Raw genomic sequence first — 17,133 nt, 5'->3', positions numbered from 1 at the left:
GTACTGCCAACCTCGTCCCCGGCGGCGAGCGTCCAGAATCCTGTGGACCATGTAGGTGCGATCCGCCTCAATCCCACGGGGCGGAGGCACCCGGGCCGGCGGAGGGTGGAGAGGAGAGGAGATCACCGGCTTAAGCTGGGAGACGTGAAAGACCGGGTGGATCCGGAGAATAGCCGGGAGGCGCAGATGGTAGGTGACTGGATTGATGACCCTGAGGACAGGGAACGGACCCAGGAAGCGAGGTGCGAGCTTCCGGAAGCCAGCCGGCATCCTCAGGTTAGCGGAGGAGAGCCACACCTGGTCGCCAGACCGGAAGACGGGGCCAGGCCGGTGGCGGCGGCGATGCTGACGGGCATACTCCGTGCTGGCCCGGGTGATGGCCGCACGGGCCCGGATCCAGGCGAGCCGACAGCGGCGGACCAGCGTCTGGGCAGCAGGGAACTCCACCTTGGGCACCTGATGGTCAAACAGAGGAGGATGGTACCCGTAACAGGTCTCGAAGGGAGACAGACTTGTGGCAGAGGAGGTCTGGAGGTCGTGTGACAGCTCCGCCCACAGGAGAAAACAGGGCCAGGTGGTCGGCTGGGACGAAGCGAAGCAGCGCAGGTAGCGTCCAAGCTGCTGGTTAGCTCTCTCTGTCTGACCATTTGTCTGCGGATGGTACCCAGAGGACAGGCTGGTGGAAGCACCGACCAGGCGACAGAACGCTTTCCAGAAGCGTGAGACGAACTGGGGTCCTCGGTCGGAAACCACGTCGTGAGGGAAACCATGGAGCCGCATCACCTGTTCCAGGAGCAGTTCGGCCATCCTCTTGGCAGTGGGGAGGCCGGCCAGGGCCACTAAGTGCACGGCCTTGGAGAAACCGTCCGTGATAGTCAATATGGTGTCCAGGTGGTCGACCGCCGGCAGTCCCGTGACAAAGTCCAGCCCGATATGTGACCACGGCCGCTTAGGCACAGGGAGAGGCTGTAACTCTCCAGCGCCGGGTCGGTTGGAGGACTTGGAGTGAGCACACGCATCACATGCAGCAGTGAACTCGCGGACATCCTTCCTCATGGACGGCCACCAGAGAGCCCGACGGAGAAACAGGAGGGTACGGGCTTGTCCCCCACGTGAGTGCCTCTTGTTGGTAGGAGGCAGGAACGTAGAGACGGTTCGGTGGCGCCGGATCGCCAGGAAGTGCTGCCCGTATGGACTGCTCCAACGGCCATTGGAGGGAGGCCAGGAAGCGTTGAGTCGGTAGAATGGTCCGAGGCTCCGGGGGGGCCGGCATCTGGTGCGAAACGCCGAGAGAGAGTGTCCGCCTTGAGGTTCTTGGAGCCGGGCCGGTAGGCAATATGGAAGTGGTACGGCTCGAAAAAGAGGGCCCACCGAGCCTGACGAGGGTTGAGTTGGCGGGCAGTCTGTAGATGAATGAGATTCTGGTGGTCGGTCCAGATCAGAAAGGGATCGGTGGTCCCCATGGAGCCACTGCCTCCATTCCTCCAGAGCCCATTTTATAGCCAGCAGCTCTCTGTCACCGACCCCGTAGTTCTGCTGTGGGGGGGGAACTTCTGGGAGAAGTAGGCACATGGGTGGAGCTTAGAGTCTGGACCCCGTTGCGTAGAGAACGGCCCCCGCTCCCACATCAGAGGCGTCCACCTCCACGACGAAGGGCCGGGTCTGGTCCGGGTGGAGGAGGACGGGTTCTTTAGTGAAACGTCCGACCAGCTCATGGAAAGCACGGACAGCCTCTGGAGTAAGGCGAAAAGGGCGAGGCTGATTGGTGGTTTTGGTGAGTGAGGTCAGAGGCGCTGCGAGGGAACTGAAGTTGCGTATAAACCTCCGATAAAAGTTCGAGAAACCCAGGAAGCTCTGCAGCTGCTTCAGGGTCGTGGGTAGAGGCCACTGAGCTACTGCCTGAACCTTCTGGGGGTCCATCTTCAGGCCCCGGGAGGAGATGGTAAAACCCAGGAAGGAGGTGGACTCCTGGTGAAACGCACACTTCTCCAGTTTGCAGTAAAGTCCATGGTCCAGGAGGCGGGACAGAACAGCTCGAACATGCCGGATGTGCTCTTCAGCCGTGCGGGAGTAGATGAGGATGTAATCTAGATAAACAAAGACCCAGCGGCCCAACATGTCTCTCAGCACATCTGTAATGAACCGCTGGAAGACGGCGGGGCTGTTGCAGAGGCCAAAAGGCATCACCAGATATTCATAGTGGCCAGTGGGCATGATAAAAGCGGTCTTCCACTCAACACCTTCCTTAATATGGATGAGGTTGTAAGCTCTGCGCAGGTCCAGTTTAGTAAATACAGCGGCTTGTGTGATGGCGTCCAGGGCGGTTCCCATGAGAGGGAGAGGGTGACGGTCCCGGATCGTTATTTTATTTAACCCTCGATAGTCAATACAGGGCCGGAGATCACCCTTCCTTCTTCTTTACAAAGAAAAACCCCGCGGCCCCGGGGGATGTTGAGGGACGGATGAATCCCTTCTGGAGGGCATCAGTTATATAATTGTCCACTTCCTTAAGTAGTGTCGGCGTGATGACGTCAGCCGCCACGTTGGTGGCAGGAATGATGGGACAGAAGTCAGCGGGATGAGTTCGTGACATATTGGAATACACTTCTCTTCAGGTAATAAGGACCTTGTGATTTTAAATGTATATTTGCCATATGAATGCGGACAACAGGAAGGTGAATACAATAATAAGCTTGCTTTTTAAAATTTGTTTATGAAAAGTTGTAATTTTACAAGTATTATGTTGTGGGAAACATGCATGCTGACATCTCAAGCGTGAACTCTGAATTAGGTAAACACTTGAGTCCGTTTTATTTAGAGCACAACTATATTATACCAAGTAAGCTTCTGCTGCCACATGACAGTTATGCATACATCAGTGAGGCTGGAACTCTTCGTGGCTAGATCACTGGTTTAGCACATCAGATGCTCATGGCCCCCTTAGTTCAATGAAAATATCATACAATCTGGCTACCAGTGATCATATGCCGATTTAACAGTTGTCTGAGGTCTCTGAAGACAATGATTCGGTGTGGCATAGTTTAACTAGTCGAACCTTAGTAAAAGAGACCTGAGGTCTTACTACATGAAAACTGAGGACTTAGTAAGGTTACCCTTACCCGTTGATGCAATTAGATGCACTGATTCAAATTGTGCCAATATGAAACATAAAGTTTAAACTTGTGTATTTTACGATCATATAATCAGAGCCCTTATTGAGAGTGGTAAACCTTTTTATAAGGTGCAGCGCAGGACTAATACCAAGTTGCCTGGGTGGTATCTGTATGCAATCAGGTACTATGAACAGACCCAAGAAGCTACAAGGGAATGGGGACAAGCGGGTAGACCTAGACAAGACCTGTTATATGAAAATAAAAAGCTAACTCGTGCTAGATATAAGTATGCTAATAGGTTCATCAAAAAGAATGAGCAAACAATGAGATCTGATTCTTTTGGCTAGGAAGCTACTAACAAATTTTTGGGGGGGATTTTTGGAAAGAGGTCCAAGCTCTTAACAGTAACAAAGTTGTCCTGCCACATTCTGTAGATGGAATCTCTGGACCAGACATAGTTGAGCATTGGAAACAACATTCTACTGCTTTATTTAACTGTATTCACAGCGAACAAATTAATATAACAGAGATAAACAAGAACGAGTGTGTTAGTGTTATGGCATCTGAGGTGTATCAGGCAGTTAAAGAGCACCCAGACAGTTAATCCTGTGTTCTGGATGGAATACATACTGAACATCTTAAATATGCCAACCGTAGGCTATCCCCTCTTCTGTATGTCTGTTTTACCAGCTGTTTGACCCATGGCATTTTGCCGGATGCACTTATGCCTGTCATCTTAGTCCCAGTTATAAAGGTAAAGGAAGGTAGTGTAGGAAGCATGAATAACAACAGGTCCATTGCTCTGGCGAGCATTGTGTCTAAGGTTCTGGAAAAAGTACTGCTATGTAGGCTAAAGGATTTCTCCTATTCTACTGATAACCTGTTTGGATTTCAACCAAAACACAGCACGGCTCTATGCATGTTTGCTTCAAAGGAAATAATCACAAAGTTTAAAAGAGGTAACTCCTCTGTGCTACTATGCTTTATTGATGCGTCAAACACATTTGATTGAGTTAACCATGTAAAGCTGTTTATTAAAATGTGTCAGTGAGGGGTACCTTAGTACATTCTGAGAATCTTAGCCTACTGGTTTGCTCATCAGTACATGCAGGTGAGATGGGGAGGTAGTTTCTCTGCTTCTTTTGGTGCTACCAATGGGGTGAAGCAAGGATGAGTTATCTCTCCTGTGCTCTTCAGCCTGCATATGGATGAACTGTCAGTGAAGTTAAATAATTGCAGAACTGGACTGGTTCAACCCTAGTCAATCATCTTATGTATGCTGACGATCATTCTGAGTCCTAGTAATGTGGGGCAACAGGAACCAAATGAGTCATTATGACCTGCAGAACAAAGGAAGATAAAGGTTTGCAGTTTCCCCAGTTCACCTTGTGTGGTAAAACCTTGACTGTGATTGGCAAATACAAATATCTGGGGCATTTCATCAACGATGATTTGGCTGATGATTGATCGGCAATGCCGTAGGATGTATGCACAGGCCAATATGCTAATTTGTTGGTTCAGTGTGTGCTCTAATGGCACACCTGTGATCCTGCTACCAGAGGTGTGGACTCGAGTCACATGACTTGGACTCAAGTCAGACTTGTCATTATTTTAATGAGAAAATCTATAAAGACTTACGACTTGAATTGGACTTGAACGCCAATGACTTGCAACTTGAATCAACTTGCATCTGTTGACTTGATGATAACTTAAGCATATTTGATATTTTAGCACTAAAGTGGCATGGCATGGGCAAAAATCATAAATCATTCTTCGTTCTGGGTGTGATCTTGTACTGCTAAATGCAGCAGCACTTTGTTTATAATCAAGTTCAGTTGAACTTTCTGCTTGTTTCTGTCACAATGGATGTAGCTAACCTCTCCGTGAGTTTTCCTGTTTGCAGGCGGGCGCGCCCAGAGAGCAGCTGCTGCAAATTCTCTCATCAGCTCGCAGGGGATTTAAGGAGCGGTGTGACAACTGACCAGTGCCCAATGAGTACTCACATTGGGTAGTATACACCAGCTCTAGACCTGTTTCTAGTCTTTTTTTCTGCATCCTGTTCTGCCTGTTAAAGCCTCGTCATCCCCTGTCCCGTTCCTCAGTTCTCCCGCCCAGGTACTCTCATCATCTACCTGTTACCAGCTCGTCAACCTGCACTCTCACCTGCTACTACAAGGAGCCTCCGGATCTCCTGTCCACCCGCCACGCCGCTCCTCCCTTGGGTCATCTGCTCTCCTGCGCTCACCTGCCCGCTCAGCTCCCAGCCTCCTCTCAGCGCTCCACCACCTTACTGGAATCTGTAAGCCTCCATTCTAATCACACATTCCCCGTCTGCTTTACATTACTCATTCTTGTTCTCTGTCTCAGAAAGCTGCCAGAACCACCCTCCTCCGACGTCTCCCCAGCCTCGTCAAACTTAATAAATTATATATTTTTCACTCGTTTTTGTCTCCGTGATTCTGCATGTCGTGGGCCAAAAGGCTCGATCCTAACATGACAGTTTGAGCAAATAAATGAAGCTTTAAGAAGCTTTATTTCTGGAATTTATCATTGTCATTAAATTGAAGTTGGACAAATGACTTCATTATGACTGAGGCCTAGTCCACACGTAGCCGGGGTTTTTTGAAAAGAATATCCGCCCCTCCATAAACTTGCATCCACACCACCTCGTTTTAAAAACAAACTCTATCCACACGTACCCGGATGAATACGTTGTTAAGGACATGCCAGACCTGTAGGCGGCAGTACTTCCCCCGTTCTTAACCTCGTCCTTCGTCTGTGGTCTTCCGCAAGGAGCAGTAATTCCACTTGCAAAAACAAACAAGCAAAAAGCGCTTGGACAATTGATAAAGCGAGCGCAGATCTGAGGGCATCCATGCTGTCGGCTAGTGTAAACACAGGTCGCACACGTGATGTCAGCATTTTTTGTCGCGGAAAGTGACGTTGCGGACCTTAAAACTCTGGTTTTGTCTGTCCACACGCAGACACCCAAAACGGAGAAAACGCAGATCTTCACTTTGGCCGGAGTTTTTAAAAAGATCCGTTTTCGTGTGAAAAAAATCTGTTTTCGTGTGGATGACAGGCCAAAACGTATAAAAATATCTACGTTTTGGCAGATCCCCGGCTACGTGTGGACAGGGCCTGAAATTCAAAGTTAAGGACTTGGACTTGACTTGGAATTCCACATCATTGACTTTGGACTCGACTTGGCTGTCATTGACTTGGACTTGACTAGAGACTTGACTGGAAAGAAATTGTGACTTACTCATGACTTACAAAGCAGTGACTTGGTCACACCTCTACCTGCTACAAACAATCAAGTCTTTGGTGACTTAATGTACAATTGCCTAAGAATTTTGCTAAAGAGACCTCATTGAGAAAGTGCGAGCCACTTGTTTGTTTCTATAGGGATAAGTACATTTCATGGGATGAGAAGGGTCCTGATGTATAGGTTTATCTGCCGGATAAACCGGTGTGATAATATAATTAAGTGCCTGACTAATGTCTACTGTAGCACCAGCTTTCAGTCAGAATAGTGGCGTCACTGGTACAACAGTCTGCTTTGATTTTTTTTTTTTTCTTATTTATTGCTATTGTTGGTATAGAGTGCTTTGGATCCTGAGTTTGCTAATAAAGGTTGATTAATGATTAGCTATCTTCTGCCACAACATGATGCTACCACCACCATGCTTGACTGCTTATGCAGCATTCTTTGGTTTAAAAGCCCAACATATTTCTAGTCATTGACACCAAATGAATCGATCTTTGCTCTGTCTGAACAATAAAAGAACTATAAAAACTCTTCAGAAAGCATTTGGCTTATCTACCTGGACTGAAGTTTCCTCTGATAACCTTCTGCACTGCCAGGAGCTTCATTATTGGTCTGTACTCTTTTTCTGTTATAACTTTGGGCTGTGACTGGTATTTCAAGTTCCAGTTCTTAGGTTTGAGCCACGGTGGTTGTTTATTCTGTACTTAGTTCTGTCGATAGGTGGAGAGCTGCATTTTACTGAAAATGAAATCAAGTCATTGAAGTGGACTTTCTAAATTCTAATAATGCATAAGAACTTTACAAACTCCTGAAAAGTGGCATTGAATTAACTGTTCTGCATTTAATTAATTGAAAGAAGACAACATGTCCATGCACGCTCCACATCCACGTCTTTTGTCACATCCTCATATGAAACTCCAGTGACCCAGTGTCAAAATGCTCTGGCTTGTCCTCACACTTCCATTCTCCTGCTCTGGTACCTGACGACCTAGAGCAGCTCTGACATTTTTTTCTTGTTTCTCGGCCTTACTGATAATGAAATGTCTACCTCAACCAGAGTGTTCCTCGCTTGACCTAATGTAATGAGGTTTTTCGTTTTTATGGAGATGATCTGCTCCTGTCTTGTGTCAGTGTGCCCATGTTCTTGTGTTCCAGGTTCCAGCTTTATATTGTTTTTTCTATTTCTATATTGATACTCAATATTAATTTACAATAAGTGAAAATATTTATTTAAACATATTGTTTTTTTAATTATATTTTATTACAATGTTGTTTTTAATGCCCATGAAATTTGGTTTCTGCCTTTAATGATTGCAATTCTCTTCTTTTTCCACTAGGTGTCACTGGAACATAATGGAGCTAACAACTTGGCAAGCACCACAAAAAGCAACCCTTACGACTATAAGGAGTTGCACCTCTCATTATTGCCGACTAGAAGTAAATGTTGATCTTGAGATGGATTTGGTCACAGATGTGTGAAGAGGACTGTGGTCTCCATTGGACCACTGAAGGTTTTAAGGCTATTGAAAGAGCAGAAGAGCAACATTTGAAAATCTTTATTTCCACCATGAAGCCCCTCAACCCTCCAGTTAAACCTTTTGAATTATATTATAACCTTGAGACTTATTATGTGCATCTACTTATTAAAAAGTGAGCATTTTTCATCTAATTAAAGCGATGGTTCACAAGCGGCTCCTGCTGTGACGACTTTAGGTTAGCTCCAGTCAAGCACCAGTAATAATGTTGTCAAAAGTGATGCTGGGTGTCATTCTGTCCCTCCTCATCCTCCTAACTGTGGGTGGTAATGTGCTGGTGTGTCTAGCTGTCTGCGCCTGTAGACGCCTCCGCTGCCTCACCAACTGTTTCATTGTGTCGCTGGCTGTGACAGACCTGCTGCTCGGCCTCCTCGTCCTCCCGTTCTCTGCCCTCCTCCTGCTCAATGACGAGTGGCCACTTGGCCCGTACTTCTGTAACTTCTACATCTCCATGGACGTTATGCTGTGCACGGCCTCCATCCTGACTCTGCTGGCCATCAGCGTAGACCGCTACCTGGCGGTGACCATGCCTCTCAGGTACGCCTCACTAGTGTTGCCGTGGAGAGTTGCAGTAGCCCTGGTGAGTGTTTGGACGGTGTCTGTGGCTGTTTCTTTCCTGCCCATCCACATGGGCTGGAACACTGTTAATGGGACAGTACAGAATCATGGGCCATGGGCTTCAGCGAGGAGGTGTCGTTTCGAGCTAAATAGACCTTATGTGCTAACGGACTCTCTTCTCACATTCTACTTGCCTCTTGGGGCCATGTGCTGGACCTACCTCCAAATACTACGCATAGCGCAATCACAGGCCAAGCGCATCATCAGCACTCGACCTATCTGCATCACCAGCTACAACATGAGGAACAACCCCTCCACCACAACCACTCTGGTCTCCAGTGTTGCAGCCGTGGCACTGCGAGAGCACAAAGCCACACTGACACTGGCAGCAGTGATCGGAGTGTTTGTGGTGTGTTGGTTACCTTATTTCATATTGTTCACCATCCTGGGTCTAAAGGAGCATCCAGACCCTGGGATGGTACCAGAATTCCCTATTGTGTTGTGGCTGGGTTACACCAACTCAGCCCTTAACCCCTTCCTCTACGGAGCCCTGAACAGGGACTTCAGGTCAGCATACACTCACCTACTGAGATGCCGGATCCCTGCGTACCTCGGCTGGAGAGGTCGGCAGCCGTCTCCCACTGTTACAGCAGGTGACGCAGTTTAACTAAAGTTCTCCAAAGTTACATATGTTTTGTTTCTTTTATTTTTATTCAACAGTATTTTACATCTCATGTAAACACAACATATTGTGTAATTTAGAAAAGTTTTAGCAAAAAGTGTAAAAAAGTGGGACTTTTTTCACTAATGTATGAGTTTTTAACCCTTTGATGCAAGAATTATGAAATCTTCAACCATGATTTTTTTAACAAATTTTTCCATTCATCTTTAGGTGTGAATGAAACAAATTTCAACAAATATTTTTTGTAAAATTTTATAATTAATAAATACTTTATTACATGTCCACCTCAGTGGGCAGTGTGCATTCTGAGCATGAAATATGTTGGCTTGGTTTACTGAAGTCCAAATGGAGGTGCTCAAATGCAATAAAGTCTTCAACAGCTCTGCTTAATAGCAAAAACAAATAAATAACACTTTTGAGTACCTGTCCACTGTAGTGACCATTATGCATCAAAGGGTTAAATCAATTTCACAAGAATTGGCATTTATAATTCACAATTTGATGATCTGAGACTTGACTAGGCAAATTTACAAAAGACTTGGGGCTTGACTTGACTTGAACAAAGGTTTTACACAGAGTGAATATTAAAGAGATTTTTAAAGGACAATGCAATGTCATCACTCCTCTTTTCTGGCCACATGCTTTTGCATTTGCTGCTTGTTTTCTTCATAAAAATAAAATAAAAACCTCCTAGGAAGCGGTATGGAATGTGTCTCATTAATCAAAATCTTTTAATAACTAGTTTAGGACTCAAAAATCAACATTTAGGACTTCAGGAGGAATTCATAGTTAATCCAATAAATATTTGGCGTGGCCACTTGTTATCTCGGATTCAACCTGCAGATGTTTTTAAAAAAATAAACAGTTTTAAATATCTGAGCGAACAAGAGACAGATCATCTGTACATAGTCCTGGTCCAGATCTGAATGGTGTTCAGATCAGGCTTTTGTAGATAACACCATCACCTCCTTGTCAAACTGTTGAAGAATAAATTAGGAATGGGACATCTTCCTGGTTTTGGTTGCTGGACTACTGTTTGCTTGCATTTCTCCAACAGAAAACACATTAAATCTGACCAAGCACTAAGCTCCATCTGCACAAAAGCAGATTTAACTTCCAAAACAGCTCTACGAAATTTTTGACTGCAGACTGTTTTCATAGCATTACGCTTTAGCCCATCAGCAAATAAGCTGCCTTCTGCTGCAGCTAAGTTCTTTAAAGACTGACTCATCAGCCTAGAGCACCTGCTGTCATTTTCATGCACCAAAGTTTTTTACATTTTAGTGCATAGTCACTCAGCCCTTTCTCCACATCAAAGTCATAGCTGTTGTCACATTGTATTTAGACCTCATCCCCACAAACCTCTCAGGACGTTATGGGCGTATCTATGGGAGGTTAACACAATGTCTTTTATCTGTTACACTAATGCGTCTACAGCCTCATGAGAGGAGCTTCAGCACATGTTGAAACGCCAGTCTGGTCTGAAATATTTACCTGCTATAGAGCTGGCTGATACTGTCTCTTGTTGCTCACCTCAGTCTGATGTGGGATATGAAATAGTCCAACTTTACAGTAATTTGCCTGTTTCTCATCCACCTTTAAGCCTCCTGATGCTGTTTCTGTTTCACCCAAACACCTAATATGAAACCGAGTCTCGTTAGTGAAAGTTTGATATAACTGGTTCATCATTCACCTGACTATAATCCTACACACATGACATTGTGCAAATATTACTAGAAAAGTTGGAGCTGTTTGGAAAAAACAAACAGCAACATTTTACATTGCTGTCTGCAAGGTCGTTTAGCACTCATTATTAGGATTTATTTGTGAAAATATTCAGCTTTTTTCACAATTGACTAAAACTTTCACACAATACATTATTTTTATTTGTGTCCATGAAGTTTTTTTTTGTTTTGTTTTGTTTTGTTTTGTTTTGTTTTGCTTTGCTTTTTCATGTGTTAGCCAGAGAGCGGCTAACAGAGATGACACTGCTGTGTGGCAGTGCTCCTGCCTCCTGCAGAGCAGCAATAATGGATCAAAACATTACACTTCAAGACACGAGCAGCAGGACAACAGCCCCACCATCCATCCACTCTGCAAACGGCACTGCTCCCACAAATGTCAATGGAAACGAAGGGTAAAGACGGGTTTGTGTCCATCTAGTAAGCTCCGAGCACTCATAGAACATATTGTGGTTCTGTCATCCTCTTAAATCTTTTCTCTCTTTGTAATGTGAATGTGCCGTTCTCCTCACCGATTCCATCGACTCCAGGATGTGCCGAAACGGTACCTTTGAGGAGGATGCTGTGCTCGTCTCACAACAAAGAGCCAGAATCCGTCAACTTGAGGTGAGGAATGAACAGACAGACCAAAGATGGACAGAGATGCAACAAGTCCCTCACATATTCAGTGCCACAGCAGAACCAAACATAATACCAATGTAAGTGGATATACTGCACATACCTGCAGCCCCCACAGGCCATGTCCTGCCCAGAACAAATGAACTGTGACACAGATCCTAGCTGTGTCATCCACAGCGCGTTAGGCCATATGGCATTATGCTCATTAGGCCAAGAAATGTGCTCACAGCTCTGAAGAGACACATTATTGAGTTACACAGCTCTCTCTTATTTCTCTATTTGCATTTAGTGGAAAACTTTTAAAGAATAAGTTTGGAAAGTGTGAAGTATTCATGGCTGCTGAAGTTTTCTTTACATGATTCCTCATTGTGGATGCTCCATTAGTGCTTTAGCATTGACACAAGTTTTTATACCTTATGTTGGCATGTGGGGGTTTGTGGGGGCTCGTATATTGTGTGCTGAATTTTAATCAGACATGTCTGTAGCTTGTTTTTTATTACTATGTTTAACCTTAAATGTTATTTTTCAGAGATGTTTGAACAACATCAGTTGGGGGAGTATAAATAAGTTATGACCAGTGTTGGGAGTAACAGCGTTTGATTATAACGGTGTTAACTAAGGTTTTAGGTTGCAGAGTAATCTAATTATTTACTTTTCCCATCATTGCAACACCACTACTGGGCATGTGAAGTGGCGCATTACTACAATGCGGTTGAATGAAGCGTGATGTGTCAGTCAAAAACAAAACTGCTCTACCTGCACCCCCATCCAACTACGAGCCACTAACAAATGGTAGAAATGTACACACACACACACACACACACACACACACACAGCGTGCCTCACATCGCCGTGAGTCTGTGTGGTAGTGGGGGAGTGAGTCCTACATCCGATTGCTGGGAAGAGGTGGTGTACACTAAATGCCTGGGACAATAATTACATCAATATGATGAGACCTGTAAATATTGGTGGTGACAAATTAAGAAAGGTGAGGCAAAGGTTCAAGCAGGACAAGCAGTCAGAGATTTCTATGGCAAAGTATCCATAATAACAACTGCACTAGTAGGAAAAAGGTTTGAGAAATCTCAGAATCCCTAAAAAACTAAGGTGGCCTTTTTATTTTTTACTAAGCAGACTGGATTCCAGACATCTATAATTCTATTGTTCCTAGTAGAAATTAACATTTCAGATACCCATAAGAGCATTCTAACTGACAGTAAGAATCACTGTCATCAAAATCTTTGACATTATAAATTTTGAACAAAACTGTATTATAGAACATAAAAGTTAAGTTACAGTTACTTTGCTAGATAATTACTTTTACAATGTGGTAACTGACTTACTAACTCAACTGTTTTGGAAAAAGTTATTTGTAACTATAACTAATTGTCATGGTCTGTGTCTGCATCTTCCTCGTGTGTCTCCTGGTGTTCCCCATTTGCCCACTGGGTTTCCCTCCTCAGACGTCCCTCTCCCAGGTCCTGTGCGCCCTCTTGGCCCCCTCTTAGCCACGCCCCTGTTGTTTCTTTCTGTAGTGTTTTCCTTTAGTGTCAGCTTCCCCTTAGAATATTAGTTATGCTTCATGCCTTCTGGTCTGTTGTTTTTCTCTTAGGTCATTTTCCTTTGTCACAGCCTTTCATTATTTAGTGTGTTTTTCCCACTCGTGTTTTCTTCCTCCTCCCTGAGGCCCTGTCCACACGTAGCCGGGGATCTGCCAAAACGTAGATATTTTTCTACGTTTTGGCCTGTCATCCACACGAAAACGGATCTTTTTAAAAACTCCGGCCAAAGTGAAGATCTGCGTTTTCTCCGTTTTGGGTGTCTGCGTGTGGACAGACAAAACCGGAGTTTTAAGGTCCGCAACGTCACTTTCCGCGACAAAAAAATGCTGACATCACGTGTGCGACCTGTGTTTACACTAGCCGACAGCATGGATGCCCTCAGAGCTGCGCTCGCTTTATCAATTGTCCAAGCGCTTTTTGCTTGTTTGTTTTTGCAAGCGGAATTACTGCTCCTTGCGGAAGACCACAGACGAAGGACGAGGTTAAGAACGGGGGAAGTACTGCCGCCTACAGGTCTGGCATGTCCTTAACAACGTATTTATCCGGGTACATGTGGACAGTTTTTTTTTTAAATGAGGTGGTGTGGATGCAAGTTTTTGGAGGGGTGGATATTCGTTTTTTTTTAAACCCGGCTACGTGTGGACTAGGCCTGAGTTAGTAATTGTGTTCACCTGGTCCCTCTCCCCACACACCTGCAATTCATCTCCCTCTCATCTTCCCAGTCTATATAAGCCCTGTCTTGTCTCAGTGTGGTTGTTGGTCCATTGTATTTCTGTCAGCATTTGTTCGTGCTCTGTCTGAGCTTTTCGTCTCTAGGTCTTTGTGCTCTTAGTGAGCTTTTTGTTTCAAGGTTTTTGGTCCTCTAAGAGAGCCTGTGCTCCAGGACTTTTGGCTCGCTGCCTTGGATTATTTTTTGTTCTTTCATCCTGTAAATAAAAGGATTTTTACTTTGAATCAACTTCTGCCTCCTGCCGTCTGGGTAATCTGCATTTTGGGTCCTAAACATCTCCTCAACGTGACACTAATTACTTTATTAAGATGCCCAACACTGCTTATGACCCAAAAAAAAAAAAGGTGAAGCACTCACTAGTTAAATTGGGGATAGTAAATGTTTCACTAGTGATACATAATATAATAATACTTCTGCTAGAATAAAAATCAATTCTTTAATTTAAAGGGAAGTAAAATTAGAAAAAATTTATTTGCATAAACTGCTGAACTTTTTTTCAGACTAGAATAGTTTAAAGAGCATGTCAGAGTCTTACTCCACCCAGTTCATCTAGTTCAAAAAATGTGCCAAAAGGAGGTGTTGCCTGATAGACCGAGCCGGCACCGCAGTCGCAGTTACACTGTACCCCCCTGCCTTCATCCCCCACTCTGAGGTTTTCCATCAGAGAATCGAGGCACTAATACACACACTGACACACCCTCCTCACTCGGGCAGAGAAAAAGCTGCACACTTGCTAGTCGGGAAGATTTCTCTCCATCTAGTTTACGAGAGGAAAATGAGGAAGGCTTGAGCCTATCGTTTCATTTCGCCTCCTGAGTTGCCCGAGGCCACAGAGACCGAGCTGGCCGGAGGCGTTGCCAAGACTCTGCTGCTCCTGACAGCTGTAGTGCAGCCACATCACATGTACTAGTTAATATCATACAGTAAGGCTTAGCCAGTAGCAATGGCTGATTTGAATTCAAATGTAGTTCAGACTTTTAACCTGAAGAGGGCACTACACTGATGGTTTTAGGCAGAATAGTTTTCATTTAAATACATTGCACATGTCTACAACACTAGTAAACACTCATACAGTTTATCAGCAATAAAGTGGATTTGGGGTAAATTCCTCTTTAAAGACTTTTTGTAATTTGCCGTGTTGTGAATGGCTGAGTTTTTTTCTAATCAGAATTTTAAACTCAGATTATTCACAGAAACATCTTCAACACAACACAAAAACTCCCTCTTAAAGATCTGAACTATCGCTTTAACATGAGTTCATTCCTACTGTATAAACGGTGAGTGTAGATATCTGTTACATCAATAAAACATTTGCCTCTACAAAAGACATCCGATGGATGGATGGATGTTCATCAATGGCTGGGATGCTTCAGGTAACTGAAATAAATGAACATTTAAATGGTCTCAAACCTCCATTAACATGTCTTTTACGTGCCTTCAAGCTGAAAATGTTTAATTTATTAATTTAATTTTAAGTGTTGACTATAGTATTCTGTGAATTTACATTAACTTTAGTAGGAGAGCTGCTGTAGTCGCCATTTCTTTCCCACTCTACACAATATTAACTGAAAAGGGAAATAAATGTGGTACAAAAAGTAATTTGCTTTTCTTTGTGTCTCTTCTGTAGAACTCTCTCAAGGCCAGTTTCAACAAAGAAGTAAGGATAAAGGTCCAGACCAATTAAAAGATCTCCACCCAGTTCAAGGATTTCTGTGGATAACTCTGGAGAGACTGGAACTCTAGGGCTGAATGACAGCAGCTAATTATCTTGTTGATCACTGGTGTAAGCAACTAGCAATGTTTAGGATGACTTAAGAGGGCCCTCTAGTGGTACCATAAAGAACTACACATGCAGCTTGGTCAAGATCATTTATTTTGAATTAGATTTTTCATTCAAATGTAACCGGAGAAGAGGGAAGTAATGATCGTACACGTCTCTGTGTTTAAATAACTAGTAAATCTATGTTCTGTGTTGGTTTTGAAGGATGAAGCCACCTTCACATTCTACTTTACCTTGTGGTGTAAAACTTGTTTGTATTGAATCACAATGTAAATGTAACCAATAACTCAAAAATCACATGTGGCGTTTCTGCAAAATAATAATAAAATACAACCATTCCAATAAAGAGTAACTGATAAAAGAATGACACAGGTACAAGGATGTGTGGATGGGCATTAATTTCCAGCGGTTTCCTTGAAGAATTGTTCAATAACTTGTTTTACAATCCTTTGAGTGTCAATGACCCAGAGCAGGCATCTTCAATTCAGATTCCTTTATGTTAGTTTAATATTATAAACATTCCTATTAATGACTATAGATGCAAAACATGTCCTAAATAATATCAGAGTAGTGGTTATTTGTAAGTGCGTAAATGTGGGACAAAATAAAATCTTTTTTCACTAAGGATACAAGTCAGTACAATGGAATTTGTAGCCATCAACCCCATTCTTTGATTGGTAATTTATCCATAAAGCCTTTTACTAATTCTTCTTGTGGAGCCAAAGCAGGTCTGATCTCTTTGGGTCCAGTTGGACGTGAGTCTTCTAGAATGAAGCTGTCAGTAGAATATTTGGGTCTGACCACTTCAGCAGGCTCTTTGTTGAGTAGCTGATGTTATTCTTGGATAGTTTTGGTTTTGTGCTGATTTTTATAATTGTTTAAGTAATTCAAACCAATATTAGCTGCAAGTAAATAATTGTAGCAAATATCTACTACAGGTTGGTTGATACAGCTTGGCTTTATATAAAGATTGAAACCACAAATAGCAGCATAAGCAGGCCCAATCAAGAAAAAAATTGATGAATAGCAGAGCCTCACAGTCATACCAATGTGAACTACACCCTAAACAGGCTCTTCTACCTGAGACATCAGTGTCAGAATCAAACACACAGTTTCCACTGATCCAGAAGCGAAAGGTTGTTGGTGCAACTGAAAACATGACTGTCAGAAAAATAAGTCTCACCAGTACAAGGAACATAAAAGAAAGTGTCGCACAATTCCATATTTTATACAATTTGGGGGGGAAAGTTGTGTTTGAACTTAAGCTAGGTTACTTTTGGAATGGTTCATCGATGTTTACCTTTTTTAACTAGACTCTCATTCACTTGTTTGTTAATGTTGGAAAGGTTTTGCCTGGTTCAATTGGCATAACGTGATACACATCCGTCTTTTTTCTGTCCCTGTATTTTTTGTCCTCCAAAACCCGAACTAGTAGAAATAGGTGGCCACCCATTCTGAGTCTGTTTCAGATAGGAAGCTTTTTTCTTGCCACTGTTGCCTGTAACCTCATTCCAGTTTACAGTTGATTGTAATCTGAACAGA

At 43.7% G+C, this 17,133-nt stretch overlaps 1 protein-coding gene across 2 annotated transcripts in view; it reads left to right on the top strand.

Annotated features, from left to right (window-relative positions):
* Window positions 1–11,790, top strand: part of hrh2a (histamine receptor H2a) — a 35,358-nt gene extending 23,568 nt beyond the window's left edge. The window contains exons 1-4 of one of the 2 annotated variants that reach the window (XM_015945721.3): window positions 2,103–5,121; window positions 5,216–5,412; window positions 7,722–9,130; window positions 11,122–11,790. In XM_015945721.3, the coding sequence (XP_015801207.2) occupies window positions 8,125–9,130; window positions 11,122–11,300 (1,185 nt within the window). In that variant the 5' untranslated portion in view covers window positions 2,103–5,121; window positions 5,216–5,412; window positions 7,722–8,124 and the 3' untranslated portion in view covers window positions 11,301–11,790. Of the gene's footprint in view, window positions 1–2,102; window positions 5,122–5,215; window positions 5,413–7,721; window positions 10,599–11,121 lie in introns of those variants that run through there. The other variant, XM_054739091.2, reaches the window with a different exon arrangement.
* Window positions 11,791–17,133: the final 5,343 nt, after the last annotated feature.

The sequence above is a fragment of the Nothobranchius furzeri genome, chromosome 1 (genome assembly GCF_043380555.1).
Source record: "Nothobranchius furzeri strain GRZ-AD chromosome 1, NfurGRZ-RIMD1, whole genome shotgun sequence".
NCBI classification, from domain to species: Eukaryota; Metazoa; Chordata; class Actinopteri; order Cyprinodontiformes; family Nothobranchiidae; genus Nothobranchius; species Nothobranchius furzeri.
This window is presented reverse-complemented; position numbering and strand designations above follow the sequence as displayed.